This window comes from Embiotoca jacksoni, unplaced genomic scaffold (genome assembly GCF_022577435.1).
Source record: "Embiotoca jacksoni isolate LCO1_2020_lvr unplaced genomic scaffold, fEmbJac1.0.p SCAF_4, whole genome shotgun sequence".
NCBI lineage: Eukaryota > Metazoa > Chordata > Actinopteri > Embiotocidae > Embiotoca > Embiotoca jacksoni.
In genome coordinates this window covers 18,665,316-18,688,930 of record NW_027185392.1, presented here as the reverse complement: position 1 = coordinate 18,688,930, position 23,615 = coordinate 18,665,316, and the positions used below count along the sequence as shown (strand labels likewise).

Sequence of the window (23,615 nt, the reverse complement as noted above, 5' to 3'; positions counted from 1 at the left end):
GGTTTGTTGCCGGCAGTCTTTGAATTATATCAGTTCTTAATCAAGTGAGAAATCACAACATGCAGAATAAAATAGATTCGTTGGACATAGTAGGCACTTCATTATTTCACTCATTTCATTTTTTTGTGTGTGTTTGCTTGGATATATTGCCTAACTTCAACAGCTCAAAGGTTCACGAGATTTTGAAAAAAATACTGGTTCAAGTAGCCTGAAAATAAACTTAAAGACCTTTGCTGCAAGTGTCTTTCAAATGTGGAACTCCAACTTTATTCCATTTCTGCCGGTAAAAAAAACCACATTTTCCTTTGCCGGAAGCTACAATACATTTTTGTATTCTTTGGCCTCAATTTAAAAAAAAATGTGCTTCTTCCAAAATACTTGGGAAGGACATCTACAACCGCGTTTCAAAATTCACACAGCGTGCCAATTTTTCTGGAAACGGGGTTATAGGTTGTCGCTAAGCTCCTAAAACCTCAAGAATAGTAGTCTTCTGCTCTTTTACTTTTATTGTTCAGTATAACATGTCCCATACAATTAGACAGAGGCAGCACTGTGTAACGTTTACCATCGACATGGCTTCAATTAATGCCTTTTATATCACAACCTTCGAGAAGGATTCCTTTATTCACAACAGTTACTTGGCCTTTAAGACCTGTTAAAACCAGGTGAACCTGTTTCACGATTTGGTTCTTGAATAACTACTGCACAAAACAGAGATTGAAAATTATTCACCACTAACGGGCAATGGTTTTGGCAAAGATCTGATACACATCACGAGTTCATGTTTCCTTTTTGGCGCAAATTTCCAGAAGAATAAATTCCAGTTTCACCTGATTCTTCACCTGCTCAATGGCCGCCTGGTACAAAAACATAATTATTTTTTAATCCAATTTCCACATACACGATTAGTTTGATGACAAATACTGCATGGAAAAAATGAAATCACAGACCTTTGATGAGTTCTTTAAACTACCATAATACTCTAAATGTGAGGGCAATATTCCAATGCAACACTGGTGAAGACTGATAAATCAGCATAAATATGACCTCTAAAATTTATTACCTAAACAGTTTCCAAGATTTTACAAAAGTTGTGTTTGTTGTATTGTCTAAAACTGTGATGTTATTTGCATCACCTGGCACATCTGCAATGTTCTGGGAGTGAAACATTTAATACTTTTTGTGTGAAACACCACATAAAGGTTTAATGACGGTCTATTCACAGAGGTAGTCCCTTACTTTCCCCTCATTCACTTCATGTTTTACTGCCTATATTCCTTTAATAATACTACTAGTACATATCTGGTTATATAAATACATCAGTCATTTTTATCTGTGATGCACATGTTAATTGGAGAGTTATCGTCACTCTGCGAGAAGTCGTCGTTCTTCACACTGAATGCCGAATCCTCCTCAGTCTGAATCTGCTCGTGCTTTCGTTTGTGCAGCCTCAGACTTTGCGAGCGGCTGAAGCCTCTCCCGCAGATGTCGCAGCCGTACGGCCTCTCCCCCGTGTGAAGCCTGAAATGGTTCTTGAGGCTTGAAGATCGCGTGAAACTCTTTTCGCACTCGGGACAGTCAAACTTTTCCCCAAAGTGGATTTTCTCGTGTTCCCTTAAGCGGCCTGATTGGTTGAAGCTCCTGTCACACACCGAACAGTGGTAGGGCCTTTCTCCCGTGTGTGTGAGCCGATGCCTGTTCATGGCCCCAGAGTGGGCGAAGCTCTTGCCACAGTCCGGGCAGGAGAACGGTTTCTCTCCAGTGTGAACTTTATAGTGACCTTTGAGTTGACCTTTCTGGGTAAACTGTTTCCCACACAGAGTGCACTGGTACGGTTTCTCTCCCGAGTGAATTCGCATGTGGATCTGAAGAGCGGACATCTTGTGGCAGTCTCTTCCACAAAGCCCACAGCAGTAAGAGCTCTTTGTCAGATGGTTGTTTTGCAGGTCCTGCACTGGGGATGCTGGACAGCTTTCTTTTTCACTGTCCGTCACGTGATCACGGTCTTCCATAGACACTGTGGAAACAAAAATGGAAAGGGTTGAAACGTGAACTTGTTAAAACACTGCTCGCCGTGGTGAAAACAAGGCACCCAATGATCGACCCTTCAAATATAACCGTGCGCTGTATTGTGAAGACTTTGATGAATTAGTCAAATAAAAACTGGACCAAATCTTTAATCCCACTAAGAACAAGAAACATGTCCCAACTTGAAACATCTCCACAACAGCAATATTAATTTCTCATCTCTAGATTAGCTATCCCTCTGTGCACAAGGGTCTTCTGCAAGTCATACATAACATAACACTGGAAGAAAGAGACAATGTTAGCTTTTCCGCTGAACTGAAATGAATGCATCAAAAGGTCCTTGAATTGTCAAATACATTTTGGGAAATTACATAAAATCGAGGAAATATAAAATTCTCTCGCAGAGGTTTGTTCTGAGACACGTAAGAGTCAGTCGGAGTGAACTGCTATAAGACACACTTCACTTTCTGTCACCAAAAATAATACAGTATTATGGTTCTGTCTTAAAAAAAAAGAAAGAAAATAAAGCAGCTTCTAAGGAGCAAATAACCAGATAAAAATCTAAAACTTGAATCATACTGCTTCACAAACTCAGAATTAGGCGACAAGTAATGAAATCTGTCAATGACAGATGTCAATAACAAAGTGTGACGGGATGCAGCTCGCTGCTGCTTGATCATGGATTTCAGCATGACGGGATATTAGTATCAAAACCACCCTAAACGCTCGTGTGCACTGTTTTGTACTGATGCAGGAGTTGCTCTGATAAGTGTGAATGTAGTAAAATAGTGAAAAGAGTAAATAAAAAGTGCTGCGTTTTCTGTAATTCAAAGTAGAGGAAAAATAATATTTTTTGTTTTAATCAGGGAGAAAAACATGTTCTAATCCGCTCAGTAAAGGAATCCTTAACAACTTGTCCATTTATTTATTGAAACTAGATCCCAGTTAAGGAGCACGAGTAAAGACGGAAGCATCAACTCTTTGTTCAATGTAATAATCATCATTTTCATGTGTTTTCCTTACTGTTGATAGGCTCCTCTTCTTCCTCCTTTACTGTAATCCTAATTTCTGTGTTGCTTTCCTGATGCTGCTCTTCACTTTCCTCTGACATGGTACAATCTTCACCACCAGACACCTGGTCTGGAGTTTCCTCTACTGGGGGAGAAAAACAACAACAACAACAACAACCCCTAAATATCAAAAGTCATGATCAAAGGTATTCATGCTTCTTTTCATTCATAAGAAGAACATGTGCAGTCTCCTGTTTATGTACCACACAGGGGTTCCTCCTCTTCTTCCTCTTTCACTATTACATTCATATGCGGACTAGAAGCAGTGTCGTCCGGCTGGTCTGCTGGTTCTCTCAGGTGATTTTCACACTGAGCTGCTTTGTCACAGTTCAGCCGCTCTGAGCACTGAGGCTGCGCTGCACCAGGCCGGCTGTCAGACACCTGGAAACACAGATGCACAAGAACAAATGGAGGGAACAATGCAGATAAAAACACAGATCCTGCTTTGACTACCTCTGTGTATTGTCACTACCTCTGAGCTGATGTTGCCGGCCAGGTCTTGCTGGGATTGTTCACCAACTGCAGCTTGAGCCGGGCTCGAGACGACACCAGGGACCGATTCATTCTTGCTCTGCGTACAAGACCGTTTGTGGTTTCTGAGAGTTCCCGCCAGTGAGAAGTGCCTCCCACAGTCGGAGCAGTTATACGGCTTTTCTCCGGTGTGAATCCTGGTGTGCCTCCGAAGCTCTCCGGGAGCGACGAAGGACTTATCGCACTGCGTGCAGCTGTACGGTTTCTCTCCCGTGTGAGTCCGCATGTGTGTGGTCAGGGTCCACTGCTGTGCAAATGTCTTCCCGCAGTCAGAGCAGTGGTAGGGCGTGATGCCGGTATGGAGCCGCTCGTGTCTCACCAGAGTACCCGACAGGGCAAACCGTTTGTCACAGAATGAGCACTGAAAGGGTCTCTCTCCAGTGTGAGTCCTCTGATGATCTCTCAGCTCGGCGGCTGAGTTACAGCTCTTTTCACAATCTGAGCAGGGAAACTTCTTCCTCGTGAAGCCTGCGACGACCTCAGAGTGCATCGCCTCGAGGTGCGTTTTCAGGTGCCAGTGTCGGGAAAAGCTCTTCAGACAGATGGAGCAGTGATACGGCCTCTCGCCGGTGTGCGTCCGCCGGTGTAGCCGCAGCTCCCCCTGGCTGGCAAACCTTTTCTCACAGAAAGTGCATGGGAACGGCTTCTCCCCGGTGTGGACCCTTTCGTGGATCATGAGAAGCCCCTTCTCTGGAAATCTCTTCTCACACATGGAGCAAGGGAAAGGCCTCTCTCCCGAGTGAGTGCGTAGGTGTCGCTGAAGCTTCGAGGCGTAGGGGAAGTCTTTCCCACAAACTGAGCAGCTGTGAAGTGATGGCGGTTTTTCATTCTCACTATGATCGAATGTCTTCGGCGGAGCCTCTGCAGGGACGATGCCAGCGACAGCACTCACTCCTGTGTGAACACATAAAGACAAGAACAGATATTCATTTTGTAAAACAGAAACGTTGAGGGGGTATTTTCACAACAGTCTGTGAGCTGAAGTGACGGTGTGTTTACATGCACTTCAATCACCAGGTTACAGTCTGTGTTCTCCAGGAAGCTGACTTCTGACCAGTCATGTAAACAAGGTGCCTGGTTACGGTAATCAGGGAGGGAAACACGGGAACCTAACGCAAAAACAACTTCCTGTGTGATGAGCACAAGTGCCTGAAGATGCCAAGGAAATTGTCAGCAGCAGAAAAATAATTACAATATCAACATGGCAAAGAAAGTAGAAGCAACCAAAATGTCGGGTAATGTTGTTTTATGCGGGTCAAGTGTCACCAAAGAGAACAAAATGCAAGTCTGATTAAAAGGACAAGTGTTTGTTACATTTAGCTGACGCTTTTATCCAAAGCGACTTACAACATACTGACGGTACACCATCGGGAGCAATTTAGGGTTTAGTGTCTTGCTCAGGGACACTTGGGCATGTGGACAGGAGGAGCATGTTTTTTTGGACGGTGGGAGGAAGCTGGAGCACCTGGAGAGAACCCACGCGGGCACAGGGAGAACATGCAGGCTCCGCACAGGAAGGCCCAGGACCGGATTCGAACCGGGAACCTTTTTGCTGTGAGGCAACAATGCTAACCACTGCACCACTGTGCCGCCCAGCTGTTACGGACACAGAATCAATTACATCTTTAAGATGCTCCTGTGTTTACATGGTCTGAATGCTCATTAATGTTGATGTGGTCCCACAGAAGTCCGGACAATATCATGTTTATATCATAAAACACTTAGCTTGAAAAGAGTCAATAGTATATTTTACAGTCACAATTATCTCAGTTATTTCAGATACATTTTAAATACCCCGATTTTATAAATACTTTTTTTTTTTAAAGATTCCTTTTGCACTGAAAGTCTAAAATTAGATATCAGTATTGGCACTGGGTGACAAAAAGTGAAATCCCTCTGGGTAAGTAATGAAATGTTTTCACCATCAGAGATCCAGATGTTGCTCCTTCACGCATTCACACATTCAATACTGACTGGATAAACTAGGCAGTGAATGCACCGAGTTGGCTGTGGATGTTTACACTGAATTTATAACTCCATATGATAAAAACTATAACTTACACTTACAGCACACTCACCTACAGTCCGCCTTCATCTGCAGAAACTCTTGTCAGTCAAACTTGTCTGACTGACAGCAAACACTAACATGAGCACTCTGAACCAGGCCGCTGAGGGAAAACTGGCATTTCTGTCCTTGTTTGTGAATTCAATGATGCTCGTCAGATTTCGATGTTATCAACCATCTGAGGCCGAACATCACCTCGATGGTTGATCCGCTCTTGTTAAGATACAGACTGCTGAATCAAAGTCATTACTAATGCAGGTTTATGTCTTTACAGCTCAGTTCGGTATAAATAACTAAAACGTATTTACAGACAACAACACTCACACAAACAACAGAAACGCCTGTATGATGGACCGAGCCAAGACATTCGATGTTCCCGAATTAGAACTGTTCTGTGTTGAATCAATTGTAAGTTTAAACCTTTACTTTGTTGTGATATGTCACACAGCTCAATACTAAAAGGCAGATATCATTTACGTGCAAGGGACATCACCAAAAACTACAAACAAATCACTACGTGTCTACAAATCAAAATATTAGATAGTCAGCATTTACACAACTGTCCCACTGGATTGCTTTACAATGTTCAGGGCTTCTATTTTTCCTGACATTCAATGTCTTCTTGCTGATTTGATTTACTCACTGAGATCGGAGAAATCCACTTCTTCACCATCGGAGTTGATCAGGCCTCCGATTTCTTGCTGATCTTCTTCAGCGAGGATCACAGCGGGTTCAAAGTCCTCTGGGTTTTCAGAGCCCATCTCTCAAATATACAAACCTGCGAAGGTGAAGGATCAAGTGTCAGTCAACATTCACATAACAATCTACAGCAAGTGACTGCATATGTATTATGGCCACAGCTGTGGCAGACAACTGAGTAATACTTTTGCTGCCGTTGCCGACTGTCTCCGCTATTAGTACATTATAGGACTAACATCAACTCAGCTCAAGATAACAATGATTAAGTTAAAGATGTTGTCCAGTCTTTGTGAGTTACAGTACAAAATAATAACTGGTCTTACACTACAAGGGACAACACAATCCTTGTCACTGCACTGGGCCCATATTCACCCACATAACGAATACAACGACTTAATGCAATGTGCTTCCAAAAGCACCAGTCCGTCGAGTCATCACTGGTTTTAATCAAACCATTGTACTTAAAAAGCTCGCATGAAAAGTCCTGCTTCAATAAAGGTATAGACGTGTTAGCAGCAAAATGGAGCGAATGGACTGATTTGATCCTTCTGACTGATAAATCAGATCATATATGGCGAGATTAGATCGATTATAGTGAAGCATCGGTGTGTCAGCAGCATTTTACTGTTGGAGCTTCGGCAGCTGGAGCTAGTTTGAACCACTTTATATACACTTTTATTTACAGGGACATCAGATACATCTGAGGGGTCGTCAGATGATTACTGGATGAAGGAAGAAGAAAAAACAAAAGTTGTCATTTCAGTTTTTGGACTTTTTCCCTCTCATCTTACATTTTTGTTGAGATATTGATCATTTCAACCTTTCTGGAAATGAGACCTTGTGAGAAGTTTAGAGGGAAAAATCACGAGTTAGTGGAGCTGCTTAACTCAGACATCTGAAATGTACCCCGACTGCTCACTGACTGTTGGAATACTTTAGGAAATAAACACATTGGAAACCACTGGTTTCATTTTAACAATGTTGTATTTTAAAAGACTGTAAAATGTCCATTATGTTGAATCTTCATCTTCAAAATAATGAAGTAATAATGTAGTGGAGTAGAAAGTACAATATTTCCCTCTGAAATGTGCTGAACTGGCATAAAGTAGCTTTCAAATGGAAATTCTTAAATACAAATACCTTTAATTTTCCATGTACTGAAGTGCAGTACTTATATATATATATATATATATATATATATATATATATATATGTATGTATATATAATAAATGTATAATAAATGTACCTCGTCACTCTCCATCACTGCTAAACAGTGATGACAGACAGGAGACCAGACGTACCAAGCCATATCATTTTTAATATTTCATTTCATCTTAGTTCTCCACCAGACTGTTGGTGGTAACGTGGATGATTATAATATTGTTTCAAATATATATAGATATAGATAGATGGATATAATACTCTAACCCAGGTGTTCTGTTTCTCATAATTTTGTGATCAATTAATCCCTCAAATAATCCCCAGGAATTCCCTCGCTGTCTGTTTTATTCCATCGTTGTTCATCTTCAGAGTCTGTCTCCAATAAGGGAAGTACTGTCACACCTGTCAGCTACATCATAGTGTCTCCAGCCTGAAGACATCTGTCGTCCCGCTCAAGGGCACGTCAGCAGAGTGAAAGCTGCTGTGAGGGGAGATGAACCTGTCTGGGCCTTTTTAAAAAGCTGCAGTGTCCCTTTAAACGGAGTTGAAACTACTCTGGACTCGTGTAACCATGTCATGGTGCATCTAGTGTTTAAAGAGCTCCACTGTGGTCTCAGGAGTGGTCTCAGGAGCTCCACCGTGATCTCAGGAGCTCCACTGTGATCTCAGGTGTGGTCTCAGGAGCTCCACCGTGATCTCAGGAGCTCCACTGTGATCTCAGGTGTGATCTCAGGAGCTCCACTGTGACCTCAGGAGCTCCACCGTGATCTCAGGTGCTCCACTGTGATCTCAGGTGCTCCACTGTGATCTCAGGTGCTCCACTGTGATCTCAGGTGCTCCACTGTGATCTCAGGTGTGATCTCAGGTGCTCCACTGTGATCTCAGGAGCTCCACCGTGATCTCAGGTGCTCCACCGTGATCTCAGGTGCTCCACTGTGATCTCAGGTGCTCCACTGTGATCTCAGGTGTGATCTCAGGTGTGATCTCAGGTGCTCCACCGTGATCTCAGGAGCTCCACTGTGATCTCAGGAGCTCCACTGTGATCTCAGGTGTGATCTCAGGTGTGATCTCAGGTGCTCCGAGAGGGAAGCACGCGGGGAAACCTGTTGTCACACATCTGCAGCTGACGTCAGCCCGGCTAGCTCCAGTAGCATTAGCCCGGAGGGGCTCGTGTCGCTTCTGTCCACTGAAGTCTCTCAGGACACCGTGACTGAAGTTCAGGGAACAAACCATCAGCGACTAACATGTTGGGGTGTCATTAGAAAAGCTCGTGGCACCAGGAGCGAGCGCACGTCTCGGTACCTGTCCTCTGGACGAGTCGTGACGGTGTCCAGCGCGTCGGTCAACCGGAGACAACTGTTGTTAGCCAGCTAGCCACCGACACGGCGTTTGTTGATCTGAGCGACGAGCTAACGATGTTAGCCCCTAAAGCTACAGCCGGTATCCAGCATCAACACATAACCCTCACAACAGATTCACCTTCTGGGTCGACGTGGAAATGATTTAAAAAATAAAATAATAAAAAAAAAGATTCCCCTCAGCTAACTCGGCTAGCTAGACGCTTTAGCAGCAGACAAAAGACATGTTGACCAACCTCAGCATCGGTTTGTCCCCTTCAGGTAAAAGTGGTCGCTCGGATGAAGTTTATTAAAAAACGACTTGGCAATATTTCTACTTCTCTCTCATGTTCATGCGCAGTGTGTTCAAACAATGTGTTCAATTAAATGTCAACGAACTAATGAGTGAAGTCCAATAAGCGTTTGAAGCTGATGACAGCCTGTCTCCGTGTCGCTGCTGGCGGACAGGCGTGTTGGGACTTCCGGTTACCACAATAAAAGCACCGCTTAATGTAAGTGATTGTAATGTTTGTTTTCTGCAGGTTTTTGTCGACACGCATATAATGTACACTGCTCAAAATAAATAAAATAAAAGGGAACACTTGAACAACACATCCTAGATCTCAATGAATTACATTTTCCAGTTGAAAATATTTATTCATTACATAGCGGGATGTGTTGAGAACAAAATAACATAAGAATGATCAATGGAAATCAAAATCATTATCCCATGGAGGTCTGGATTCAGAATCACACTCAAAATAAAAGTGGGAAAATCAGATCACAGGATGATCCAACTTCTGTGGAAATTCCTGAAGACAAGTCAAAATGAGGGTCAGTAGTGTGTGGCCTCCACGTGTCTGTATCACTCCCTACAACACCTGGGCATGCTCCTGATGAGACCACGGATGTTCTCCTGAGGGATCTCCTCCCAGACCTGGATCAAAGCATCAGTCCACTCCTGGACAGTCTGTGGTGGACGTGGCGTCGGTGGACGGAACGAGACACGATGTCCCAGATGTGCTGGATTGGATTCAGGTCTGGGGAACGGGCGGGCCGGTCCGTAGCATCGATGCCTTCATCATGCAGGAACTGCTGACACACTCCAGCCACATGAGGCCGAGCATTGTCCTGCATCAGAAGGAACCCAGGGCCCACTGCACCAGCATGTGGTCTTACAATGGGTCTGAGGATCTCATCCTGGGACCTAATGGCAGTCAGGGTACCTCTGGCTAGCACATGGAGGGCTGTGTGGCCCTCCAAAGAAATGCAGTGCTCCTCCTGTTCCTCCTTGCACAAAGGAGCAGATAGCGGTCCTGCTGCTGGGTTGTTGTCCTCCTACGTCCCCCCCCACGTCTCCTGGTGGACCGGCCTGTCTCCTGGTATGTCCTCCGTGCTCTTGACACTGTGCTGACAGACACAGCAAACCTTCTTGCCACAGCGTACATTGATGTGTCATCCTGGATGAGCTGCACTACCTGAGCAACTTCTGTGGGTTGTAGACATCCTCATGCTACCTCTAGTGGTGAGGACACTGGCAAAATGCAAAAGTGACCAAAAATCAGCCAGAAAGGATGAAGACAGAGAAATGGTCTGTGGTCACCACCTGCAGAACCGTTCCTTTATAGGGTTGTCTTGATAATTGCCTCATTTCCACCTGTTGTTTGTTCCATTTGCACAACAGCAGGTGGAATTGATTCACCATCAGTGTTGCTTCCTAACTGGACAGGTTGATTTCCCAGAAGTGTGATTGACTTGGAGTTACATTGTGTTGTTGAAGTGTTCCCTTTATTTTTATTTTTTTAGCAGTGTATTACATTGAAGTGAGCTGTAATTCAGCTAAAGCACATAATATAAAATAACTTGTGTATTAATCACATTAATGTTATTACTTTTGAGTTTACATCATATATTCGGTTGCGGTTGGAGTAAATTAAGCCAATTTCTTATTGGGGAAAAATCAAACTGACAACATGATCCTTAGACCAAAAACTAAAAGACTCTTTTTTTTTTTTTAAACTTTAATGGATGATTATATCCCTCTAGACATACTTCCTTCTGAAGGTTTTTCAGGCACCGGTACATTTCACTGGGGCAGAACAAACTGGGGGATGCCTCAATGTCCCCCTGAAGGAAAATAATAAGGCAGACTGATATTTAAACCCAGGGTGTAACATATATTGTCATTATCTGCTGCACTGACCTGCATTCGCTGGAACAGTCATAATTTATGTTGTTACATTGACCTGTGCTTTGCCTGCTATAACAATTCAAAATGTTTTCTATTAAGAAAGTTGTTTGCTGTTGACATGAATGAAAATAAAACATAAAGTTGTATTAATTAAAGGTTTTTTTTCAGGTCCTTTGGTACTACGCTAGTATTCCTGACATTATAGAAAAGCAAAGGTCAAATTCATGTCTTACCTGGAAAATTATATTTTTCTGTGGCTTTCATGAGAAAAATTGTTTTACTTACACTTTATATTATGCATTGACTTAATTGAAATGGAATAAATAACTCTAACACTATTATCCTGCTGCATTGTTACGCTGATCTAGCACATAAATCATCTTAAATTTCAGTTTTAGGATGCAAAAGTAAAAAGTCCTGACAAAAACTACTATCCAAATTCCGCATGTAAATTTCAAAGTAAAAGCTTTTGTTTTTGTTTAGTTCTTCTGTCAACAATACATTAAAAGCTTTTAGTTTGTTGCACACAAATTTATATTTGTGTGTAATCTACTCTGGGCAATGGTCAGGTTTAGGTGACTCACAAATACAAATCACAGAAACAATGATCATGTTTTATTTTCTAAAGTCCTATAGTCCAATATAACAATGAAGCTAGCTGTGCACAACACACCACATGTGATTACTATTATGTTGTCCAATCACTTTAGTCATTTGACAGATATTTTTGTCACAAAGTAATCAACAGGTAAACCGTAACAACTTCACTTTAAATCTTCTCAGTCTTCTGTAAACTTTCTAGATGACATTACTGTTTGTTTACAGCTGTTGTTTTGGTCTCCCCAGAGGTTTCATTGAAGGCTTTGGCTTCTTGTCGTGAGTCTTCAGATGCGTGCGATAACTTTGAGAGTAATAGAACCGTTTCCCACATTTTTCACAAGTATACGGTTTCTCTCCGGTGTGAACTCGCAGGTGAACTTTAAGTGGACATGCTCTGGAGTAACTTTTCCCACAGATGGAGCACAGGTGAGACCGCTCTCCCGTGTGGGTCTTGAGGTGCAGATTCAGGTTAAAGGATTGTGAAAATGCCCTCCCACACTGATCGCAGTGGAAATTCTTTTCTCCCGTGTGGGTTAACTCGTGTTTTTTAAGCGCACCTGCCGTGGTGCAACTCCTTCCACACTCTGAACAGAGGAAGGGGGAATCTCCTGAGTGGATGCGCTTGTGGATTTTCAAATAATTTTCACCTTTAAATGTCTTGCCACAGTCAGGACATGCGTAAGGTTTCCTGTGACTCTCTCGATGTTCCTCCAGCTGATGTTTCTCAGGGAAGTCCATTCCACATTTTCCACAAACGTGAACTGTTACAGGAGATTCTTTGGGCGAACTCTTCTCTTGAACTAATGTCCACTTTGCGAGCTCTCCTGGTAAAAAACAAACAAACAACAAAGATGTTTATTGTTGGACAGTTCTGTGTTGTTAGGGCTCTGGGACACCAGTAAACAGCAATACAATAAACTAAAAAAATCATGTCATTTCCCTCAAATGAGCAAAATCTAAAAGAAAGACGTTCAACCCAAAAATATCCTCTGGCTATGGTTACCGTTGTCATGGTGGAATATATATAAAACAACACTATTGAATATAAGAAGACTTTAGTGAAAACACAAGATCAGATCTACATATGGTAACTTATATTTCACTTAATCTGAAAAAAAAAAAAAAAAAAAAGAAAACAGTTGAGAGTATTTCACTGAAAAGGATAAGGGTGCCATGAGGACAAAAAGAGCTTCCTCTTACCTCTGTGAACTTTCATGTGTGTTTTGAGGTTTCCACTCTGTGTGAATCCTCGTCCACATATGAAGCATTTGAAAGGTCTTTTTCCTGAGTGAATCACCAGGTGTCTTTTCAGAGCGGTGTTGCGAGGGAAAACTTTTCCACAGGTCGGACAGTCGTATTTCTTCGTTGGTCTTTGAGTGCCCTGGTATTGTTGGGGCTCCTCAGGTAGTTTATCCTGAGGTTTACAATGGGAGTTTCTGTTTTCACCAGTAAGCTCTGCAACTCTTAAAGTTTCTCCTTAATTAAAAAAAATAAAAAATAAAAAAAAATAAAAAATGAGACAGTTAATGTGAAACGTGTTTCCGCCACCAAATTCAAGATGAGCATATATTTTTCATGAAACAATAACATTTCTCAGTTTCAACAGCTTATACGTTTGTTTTTGGACTTTTTGGGAAATGGGGTTGTAAAATTAAATTAAAAAATGAATTGATTACCATTTGAGTCTCACTCACCTGTAGGTGCTGTGTTGTGATCCTGGCCGGGTGTTTCAGGTCTGTGCTCCTCGTGCTGACTCAGCTCTGCGCTCAGCTTCTTCACTTCAGTTTTCTTTGACATGGTGAAGTGTGACTCTGCTGGATACGTCTTTTCAAAGTGCTCTTGATCCTGTAAACACAAGAGGATTTCAATTCTCAACATGTGTTTGGGTAAAGAGTTAAACTCTCTAATAGTACTAACACAAAATGCAACTGTTTTAACAAAGTTAAATCCAGTTTCCATCAGACGGTAATTAAATAGGGTATTACTGTGTTATTACTGTGTTATTAGAGCATAACTCTTCCACAGACATTCAGCATATAAAAATGACAACAGGTGCCATTTTAACAAACACGTAATTTGCAATTTCTTTCACAACATTTGGTGTACACACTCATAAAGCAACTGAAACACAACAGAAGGCACAGCCAAACTTAATAATGCCATTAAGTGTATTTAAGCATTTATCTGACGAGTATTTTCATTATTAATGAGGTATTTGGTCTTTAAAATGTCTCGTTTTGACCAGACCAACAGTCCACAACCAAGAGACATTCAGTTTGTTGTCATTGACAATTAAAGGATCCAGAAAATAAATCACATTTGAAACGCTGCGATCACAGACTTTTAACATTTATTTAGAAGTTAGGTCCTTTTCGTCGACCTTAGTTTTCACGTGTGGGAAACAAAGCACCGATGAACGTGAGGAATGTAAACATCATGTTACAGGACGACAACTCTCTGACCTGCTGGTGGGTTGTTGTTGTTGTTGTTTTTAGCAGCATTCATTTCCTGGTTCCCGCGCTGAGTCTGAGGCACGTCTTCTGTGCTGGAAGAGACTCCCACTCAGTGAACGACAGCCACGACCTCAGCTTTTTAGAAAACCGTTCATTGACCCGCTGGGCTGCAACTCGGTGAAAGTTTGTGCCAGGAAGTTGACCGGCCCCGTCACCGCCCCCGACGGCCAATCACAGGCTGCAACGCGAGCGCGTTTTGATGATGTCATCGTTTTCACAGATACGCTCCCGTTGAGGTGCATCGGGATTCGTCGAAGTACACGTGGGGAAGAAAAATGCATTATGGGATGTGTAATAAAATGTCATAATAGGCCAGGAGGCTTTTTTTTTTTTACAGTGCAACAGTGATACGTTTTGAAGGATTTGCTGACGACTCCTTGCAAAGTCCTAAAACGGACTGGAGAAGCAGCCTCAGTGTAAACACACTGAGAAGAAGATGGTCCTGTTGTCATTTGTATTTTATTCAGCAACAGTCGAGAAATCTTTTTAAAAACAACTTCATGTCTATTTATTGTTGCAGTTATTGTTACAGATGGCTATATGCTCCTTCAGATGGATTTCCATTCTCCATTCCTGAATAAAACTATGAATTAACGTGGTCATTTTGTCTTTAAATTAACAGACAGGAAAGTTGAGGTGTCCTCAATCATCTTCAGGAGATTTATATAATATCCTCCTACACAGAGCTGTCATTGGTGAGAACCTGACTGCAACCAGTTACATCTGCTCCCAACATATGGCTGCACAATAAACACTATAAGCTGAAAAAGAAAAATTTTGCCTCAACATAGAATAAAACTGGACAGACGAAGACAAGGAGGCTGTATTACGTTTTATACAGTGTTACAATTTCTAATCAAGAAAAAGACCGATGTAGTTGGTGTAAAATCATTTACTACATTTCAAGTTGTGTGAAGCTTTGCTGCTTTAAATTAGACTTTTAACTTTACTGTTGAACAAAACATACTTCAGTTTTAAATATCAATGGAAGATGTGCCACGGAGTACACTGTGGTGGATGTTAAGGCTGCGCTGCACAGGCTCTGATTCAGATGTATCAAAACCCTCCCGGGGTCAGGAGGCTCCTTCTCCATCTCTGTAACACTTTCCTGGAACCTGTGGTCTTCCAGGGACCCCCAGCTGTCCGGCGCTGCTGACTCACCTGGCCGGCCCTGTGGCTTTTCAACTGTGAGTCGTCTTATGGAGCCTTGCCTGAAGTAGACACTTTTCCCACACTCGACACACTGGTACGGCTTCTCTCATGTTTGAATTATCGCAACTCGGTGTACAAAAAGATGAGTAATTGACTGTCCAGAAGTTAAAGATTGGTGGAATAATGTCCAACTGGCCATTTCACAGGTCTACAAAACTGTGAAATTACCGGGATAGTTTAATTTTTTAAAAATATTTTCTCATGAGGCTGAGCAATAAAATCAAAAACGATGTGTGCATGATATGTTTGACCAAATACCTCCATATCGATATTTCAATAATATCGTACACAATTATATTATTATTAAATCATCATCAACAATGTGGATATAATGACTCAAATCAGATAAAATTTGAAAATGACCACTTTACTGCAATGCAGGTTTAAAAACTAGGAAAAGAAAACACTTTTGCCATAGACGATGTCTAGTCTCAAATTACACTATTAATATATTATCTATTTATTGCCCACCCTACCTTATTAATCCACCCATTAGCTATACCAGCTTTATCCTGCTCACTTCTGGGCAAAGGCAGGGTACAGCCTGGACAGGTCCAACACATAGAGACAGACGGAAACAAAGACCATTCCCGCTCTCATTCACACCAAAGGGCAATTTGTAGAATCACCAATTAACCTGAGATGCAAGGTTGGTTTGTTTTTTTTGGATGGTGGGAGGAAGCTGGAGAACCCGGGGGGAACCCACACAGGCACAGAAAGGCCCAAGACCGGAATTGAACCCCAACCCTTTTCACTGTGAGGTGACAATGCTAACCACTGCACCACTGTTACCTTTTTAATATGACATACTATTATACTTGATTAATAGAATTACTTTAAAACTTCCTTTATTAATCTGATCTCGGGAAGAGCAGATTTAGACCTGTAGAAGTATCCAGACTCTCCAGTCTAATGAGAAAAAGCTTTCATATCAGAGATGTATTATTTCAAATGCAGAAAAAAAAACCCAGACGCGCTTCTGAAAAAATGTCTGTATTCCATCAACATGGATTTTAAAATAACAAGGATATAGTGCATAATTTTTTTTAACATTAAGTATTAGTATTTGGCATGCAGGATACAAAGGCACTCAAATTGTACAGATGAGCTACTAGAGAAGAGTAAACATAAAAACATGAGTACAAAACATTGATACAAGAAAGTGACAATACGGGAAGCTTCCCAATTTTTCTTGGCAACTCACACTGAATCTGCAGCGCACATTTTCAGACACAGATTTCGTCTCTTCTGTAAGTGGGAGGAATGGATAAGGAAGAAGCACAATTTACTGCAATAGTTTCAAATACAGATAACAACATAATTGCGTCAATAGAGCAACTGTTAGATGTCCAGCCTGGCCTGCTGTTTGGGTCTACCGAGCTGTCTGGTCGGCCCGATGCGTTTCCCGGCGTGCGTGCGCTGATGCTGCCGCAGACCCTGCCGATAAATGAAGCTCTTCCCGCACTCTCCGCACTCGTAGGGTCTCTCTCCGGTGTGCAGCCTGTGGTGCACCTTCAGTTCCTCGGCTCTGGAGTAGCCTTTCCCGCAGACGCCACAAATGAACGGCCGGTCTTTAATGTGGGTCTGGTAATGCGCCGTCAGGTAGGAGTTAATCCGAAACGTCTTCCCGCAGATGGAGCAGGCGAACGGCCTCTCGCCGGAGTGCTGCATCTCATGCAGCTTGAGAGAGGAAGCGGTGTGGAAACCTCTGCCGCACTGGGAGCAGAGGAAGGGTTTCTCCCCCGTGTGGATGCGCTGGTGGATTTGTATGTAGCTCTCGTTGATGAACTTCTTCCCACAGTCAGGACACGAGTAGGGCTTCTCCTTGATGTGGGTTTTCATGTGTTCTTCCAGCTTTTCTTTTTCATTGAACTGAGTGCCACAGCGGCGGCAGAAGAGAAGCTGCGATGCGCTGTGCTCGACCGCGTCCGGTTCAGCAGTCGTCTCGGTGTGCGTGGTGATGTGGTGCGCTTGTAAGGCCGACTGACTCTCACAATCTCTTCCACATTCCAGGCAACGGAGGGATGATCGGATCCTGGACTCCCCCGGCAGAGACTTCAAGTATTCGGAGAGTTCTGAAGCGATGGGATTCACCTCATCATCAAAGTCCACGGCACCCTTACGACCTACGCAGAAATAAAAGGAGAGGCAGCCCATGTTTTACTCATTCTCCCTTTTAGGTCTAACAATCTTTGAAGTTTATAGGAGATCAGTTTTCCCCCACTTATATATTTGACCTTTATCTACCTACTGTATGTGTGGATTTTCATAAGGGCTGAGGACTGAACTTCAATACTTTTAAGGCACAGACTGAATTTCTACTGCGATCAAAAAATTACTTGTCACTAGGTATTACATTTCTATTCCACACTTCATCCACACTAACACATTTTCGACTTTGTTTACGCACGAGTAAATCACATCAACCTTAGTGAGCCACAGCATTATACTCCAGCTGCGCAAATATAAATGTAGCGTGTTTGGCAAATGTAAATTGTGCATTTAATGGGGACTATTTTCAGCCATGGATGAATATACAATTGGTGCACTACTGAGTATTTATGCAGGAGGCCTTAAAATGCAGGATCGACTCAAAATAAAACACAGTGCCCATGTTCACCGTACTGAAAGACGTCAGCTAGTGCAGCAGTGTGACACATGGATGTGTCTTAAATCATCTTTAGAGAACAGTGAAGTGAAACGCAAAACTATAATCAGTTTTAGCTACGTTGTCAATATGTGTATGTAGTAACAATTATTTGTCAATTGTTTTATGGAATTTGCAAAAGAAAACATATTTTTTAAATTACAATAATTCTTACTAATAATGAAGTACTATCCATTTGTATTGTTAACAGCTCTCACCTAAGTGGACTTTGTAGTGCGTTTTGAGATTTCCCTTCTGGTTAAAACCCCGACCACAGATGGAGCAGCAGTACGGTTTGTCCCCTGTGTGGATCAGCTCATGCCTCTCTAGCTTGTAGGCATGAGGGAATTCTTTGCCACACACTGAACAGTGGTACTCTATCTTCTCTTTGGGCTTCTTCAGGAGCTCTGGAGGTATTTCTATTGGCACACGAACCATCTTTCTGCCAGGGCGTTTCTTGCCTATGTGGAGAGACGAGAATGTGAAATTACAAAGTTAGGGTGTTCATTCAATGCTTACAAAATCAACATGTAGACCAAATAAAACCCAATCACCTTCCAATCAGATCCCATGTTAATACTGTTCATTTGTTTGCTGCAATGACTAAAACCACTTCATGAAACTGACCTGTATCTCACTTCACTCTACACATGCCAGCGTTTGCCACGTTTAAGATACAAAAACAGTAGCAGCAACATCTTTGGCCCTACAGATGAGGACATGTTGACGTCACCACCTGGAGGCAAAGAAAGTCATCTTCTCTGCACAGTGTGTTCTTTGTCATAGCTGCTTGTTTTCTTTTTTACATGCACAAACATGTCAATCGTGGCATATTAAATGTTTTAAAATATTATAAATTATATATTTCCCCTGTCATGTTAATTTTCTTAAATACCAGTCCCAAACCAGATATTTAGCATAAATGACCTAAACATATTTACTAGTTTTATACTTTTTATTTTGGCCACTGCACATATTTGTTTTTACATTTTATAAAAATCAGTGTGTCACAATCACCTTTCTTCAGTGTAGTTACCAAATATCACGTGTCTACATGTGTACAGCTGCTGATGAAATTATTTTTTGCTGAGGTTGGACTGGAACAGCAGGTCTGAAACCTCTGCTGCTCTGAATTTGGATGACCACAAACAGCACTCCATGTTCTTCATTGTGTGGGTGCTTTAGATAACACTGGAAAAAGTCCTACATCTCTACTTACACTGTCCCTGACTGACTGGGGCGTGTTCAATAATGGAAAATACTTGGCAGTTGTACATTAAAATCATCCTTTCAGGAGTGTATCTGCTGTTTAGAATAACTGCACCAGGTATATTTAACTCTGAGCTGCCATAGCAGCCACACGTTTACCGTCCTACATTAAAAAAGGTAGAGCCTGAGTTAAAAAAAAAAGAAAAAAAAAAAGTAAGGTATAACAGACACCTTAGGCTCTTTCAGATTGCAGGAACTTTTTCATATTTCTAAGAACTGTAGGAGAAAAAAAAAATACTTTTTTTGTGTCGACACTGCAGAAACTGAGAACCATTGAAGTTCTTAGCACTCTGTTTTGAAGGACTGTTTTAGCTCCAACTTCAGGGTAGGTACTTTCCCAGAACAAGAGGAACTATAGTGACATGAGTGTACGGTGATTGTTGCCCTTTCCGACGGAAGTACTAAAACTGTTATATCGGTGTCTTCAAAACCACCAGACTCCGTTGACAAACACAGTAAATTTATCTGGAAGAACATGGGAGTTGCTCCTCTATCACTGCTTTAATTGGTTAGTCGGTTTGTGATTTTGTGTGACTTGCTTTGGTTTTGTGTTTTAACATGTTTTTAACACTTGAGTTCAAATCCAAACTAACATCAAAGTCACACATTCGTTTTCACACTCTTATGGGGCCATTTTATTTGTTCTTACCAGCTGAAACACCTTTGTTTTCTCCTGCACCGTCAGCAGATGGTTTGGTATCTTTCCTTCTTCTATAATGTCGTTTTGCTGTTCAAAAAAAGTTTAGTGCTTTATTCCAAAATATGAAACTGATAAACTGTCATTTGAGTATGGGGTTCACATCGAGAACTTTTTCAGAAATGTTCATTATTAGGAAATATCTTTGCTAGGTCTGCTCATCAGTTCCTGAAACTGAAGCTTGTATGTGTTTTTTTGTTTACAATATGGCGAGTCTGAGCTAAGACTCAAAAACATATGTTCCTTATGGGGTGTTTCTACATAACAGATGGAGTTTTAAAGTCAACAATGAACCCCCTATCACATGCAGCTCATCCCTTTGACCAGTTTGTTTACCACACCACGGTGCAATATATTAAACCCATCCACCTAAAAAATAACACATCTAAAAGTAACCCTTCTTTTCTTGCTCAAATAATAATCAAAGAATCAATGAGCAGATCTGGAATCAGTATCAGCCAATTTTTTTTCTTGTCTTACCAGCACCACGGCGGACAGTTTTTGGGTTTAGTTCTTCTGGTTCTACGATGGTACGGAGGTTTCTCTTTCTTCGGGTACGTCTCGATACTTTAAGATAAAAAAAATAAAAATAAATAATGACAAAACTATGACATGCAAAATGATCATTTCAGATACATACAAAACACATTACATCACCAACAAAATAAGGGAAAACACTTACTTCCTGGTTCTGCCTCCAAGTCTTCACAAGACAACAGTGGAGTTTGAGAAATCTTTCTTCTTCGTCTTCTCTTTACTTTTGGAATAAGAAAACAAAATATAATTATATACAATCAAAAAGGTATTAATGATGCTGAATACAAGGTTAAAATAAAACTCTCATTAGGACTCACCTGAATCCTAAACAAGAACTCTGGCAGATCTAGAAAGGATAGGAGGGCAGTATGTGGCTGTCACCACATAAAAATACATTTGTACTTCTATAGGTAAACGGATTCAGCATTGACTGACTAGTGTATGCTGTCCAGCCTCCCTACAGCGCTACTACCTGTGTTCTGATAGGCTAAGACACTCCTTCTTAATCTTTTTAACCCTCTCCTCTTTGCCTCAGTCCATCTTAAATGATCTCTGCCCAAAGAAAGCGGCAGTGGTTCTGGATCATGTTTATACATGGTTTCTTCTTTGCATGGCAGAGTTTTAACCAGCATTTGTGGATGCAGCAATGAACGAGTCAGGAAACGGGCCGGTAGCATCTCTGCAGATCCATCCTACCCTGGACACCCTCTGTTCCAGCTCCTCCCCTCTGGTAGGCGCTACAGAGCACTGAGCGCCAAGACCACCAGAAGCAAGAACAGTTTTTATTCGCAGGCCGTCACTCTGCTAAACAGTTAAAATGTTTTACATCACTGGACCTTTTTGCACTACACCCAACCACATCAGCACAATTTGCACTACGTGCAATTGCACCATTGTTTTAGGTGTATATATGTATATATTCATTCATTTCTATCCTGTAAATATGTCTATTTATGTTTTATATGTCTATTTATGTCTGTCTGTGTTTTGTTTTTTTTGGACCTGAGAGCGATCCTAAAACCGGAGTCAAATTCCTTGTATGTCAACATACATGTTCAATAAAGCGATTCTGATTCTGAACTGTGTTCACAGATGATGGTTTTCAGAAGTGTTCCTGAGCCCATACAGTGATTTCCACTACAGAACTGTCCGTTTTAACACAGTGCTGCCTGATGGTCCAGAGATCACGGTCACCCAACATTGGTTTTTGAGCTTTTCCCTTGTGTACAGAGATTTCTCTGAATCCTTTTTTAAAAAATATATATTATGTACCGTAGATGAAGAAAATTCCCACGTTTTTTTGCAATTTTACATTGAGGAACATTATTCTTAAATTGTTCTTCCCACACCGTCTTTCACAGAGACTCTGCCTCCCTGCAATGATCTTTTTATACCCAATCATGTTACTAATCTGTTGCCAATTGACTCAATTAGTTGAGTTATTTCACCAGGTGCCTTTTTTTAGCGTTACACAATTTTTCCAGTTTTTTGTTGCTTTTATGCCAACTTTTTTGAGACGTGTTGCAAGCATCAAATTCTAAATAAGAATATATTTATCATAAAACAATAAAATGTCTTTGTTCCAACATCTGATATGTTGTCTTTGGTCTCTTTTCAATTAAACATGGGTTTACATGATTTGCAAATCATTGCATTCTGTTTTAATTTACATTTCACACAGTGTCCCAACTTTGTTTGGACATGGGGTTATACTTCTTCTCAGCTTCCAATCACTCACCAGCATTCGCAGGAACATCTTTCTCTGTGTCCAAGTTGTCCAAAGACACCGCTGAAACCTTCGTCTTTCTTCTCGGCCTCTTTCCTGCCAGCATGTGCATACAGATAACCTCAGCACCCAATCATAATCATTATTAGACAGTTGTCATTCTTCTGTTCGCTTGTGTTTACCACAATATAAGGGCGAGACAGACGTCATCTTTACTACTCTCTCCTTGTCCTCCCCTTCCTCCCTTTCTTCATCTTCCCCCACAGACACAACTTCCATGATGAGCGTTGGACTACTGCTGTCCCTCTGGCTTTGGCCTTGAAGCTGAGACTCAGACAAGATGACACCCTGTGATCATAATCATTAAAAACCATCAGAAACACCCCCCCAAAACCCTCACTGGGTGACAGTGTGGAAGCCTGCCAACAGTGCAGAAAAAAATGCATTTTATAAAAGAAGCTATGGGGTGAAATCCAAACTGAAGGGGACGGCCTTTGTGTATTAGTGCTGGGATGATATGATTATCAACCGGTTTAATACTGTCACAATACTTCAGCTTCGATTCATATTTATTGCAATTTTCAAATATTGTCGATTCTACAAATATTGTGATTTGATATTATGATTTATAAACCCCTTGGCTTGGTCTTAAAGCCATGCTATCAAAAAAAAAATGTTTCATCGGGAATACTGCTGTTAAACAGAGTACTGTTATAATCAAGCTAAATAAAAGACTGTTAAAATGCAATAAATCAAAGCACAACTAGTGCTTTTATTCTGAAGGACAGCTCATCTTGGGTGGGAAGAGTTGACATTGTTGCTGCTTCTAATCAACAGACGGTCGGACGACAACAGTTAGCCTTTAATGGAAAGATAAATGTTACCAGCCAGAGGTGGCGATAAACGATTGATTTGTTCACTAGGTACGGAAAAAACTGTAACTCTTAGCTCACCGGTTCACTTTGTTCACGTACCGGTGCTAAAAGGCCAACCGACGAGCTCCCGGGCGAACTGTTAGCTGCTAGCTTTTATCACACTGAATTAATAATGAAATAATATTTACATATTGATTCAGGAATCAGTGCATTGATTTAAAGATGGTAAAACAAAGAATCCTGAGTTGATTTTTTTTCTCCCACCCTATTTTCAACATCTTTGCATGCCTTTGTATCACTAAGTTGATAAATGATTTCTTAAAATAAATTACCTTGCTCGGCTGAGGACCTTCTGTGCAATCAGAGCCTCGGTCAGGACTGTCTCCTGTAAAAATCAAGATAGTCGGCTCAATAATATACTTTTTGAATAAAGAATAAATTAAATGCATGTCATAC

The 23,615-nt window shown here is 41.4% G+C and overlaps 1 protein-coding gene across 1 annotated transcript in view; it reads right to left on the bottom strand.

The window, feature by feature from the left end:
* Positions 1-390: 390 nt before the first annotated feature.
* The window catches only part of LOC138208728 (zinc finger protein 91-like), a 29,474-nt gene continuing 6,249 nt past the window's right edge, over positions 391-23,615 (bottom strand). The window contains exons 5-21 of the mRNA XM_069166810.1: positions 23,492-23,544; positions 22,467-22,632; positions 22,297-22,380; positions 20,704-20,778; positions 20,502-20,588; positions 19,974-20,051; positions 18,274-18,516; positions 16,753-17,534; positions 13,378-13,528; positions 12,884-13,159; positions 11,907-12,507; positions 8,594-8,765; positions 6,338-6,455; positions 3,571-4,523; positions 3,302-3,479; positions 3,052-3,183; positions 391-2,017 (exon numbers count right to left, since the gene is read on the bottom strand). Of these exons, the coding sequence (XP_069022911.1) occupies positions 1,320-2,017; positions 3,052-3,183; positions 3,302-3,479; positions 3,571-4,523; positions 6,338-6,455; positions 8,594-8,765; positions 11,907-12,507; positions 12,884-13,159; positions 13,378-13,528; positions 16,753-17,534; positions 18,274-18,516; positions 19,974-20,051; positions 20,502-20,588; positions 20,704-20,778; positions 22,297-22,380; positions 22,467-22,632; positions 23,492-23,544 (4,847 nt within the window). The 3' untranslated portion in view covers positions 391-1,319. The remainder of the gene's footprint in view (positions 2,018-3,051; positions 3,184-3,301; positions 3,480-3,570; positions 4,524-6,337; positions 6,456-8,593; positions 8,766-11,906; positions 12,508-12,883; positions 13,160-13,377; positions 13,529-16,752; positions 17,535-18,273; positions 18,517-19,973; positions 20,052-20,501; positions 20,589-20,703; positions 20,779-22,296; positions 22,381-22,466; positions 22,633-23,491; positions 23,545-23,615) is intronic.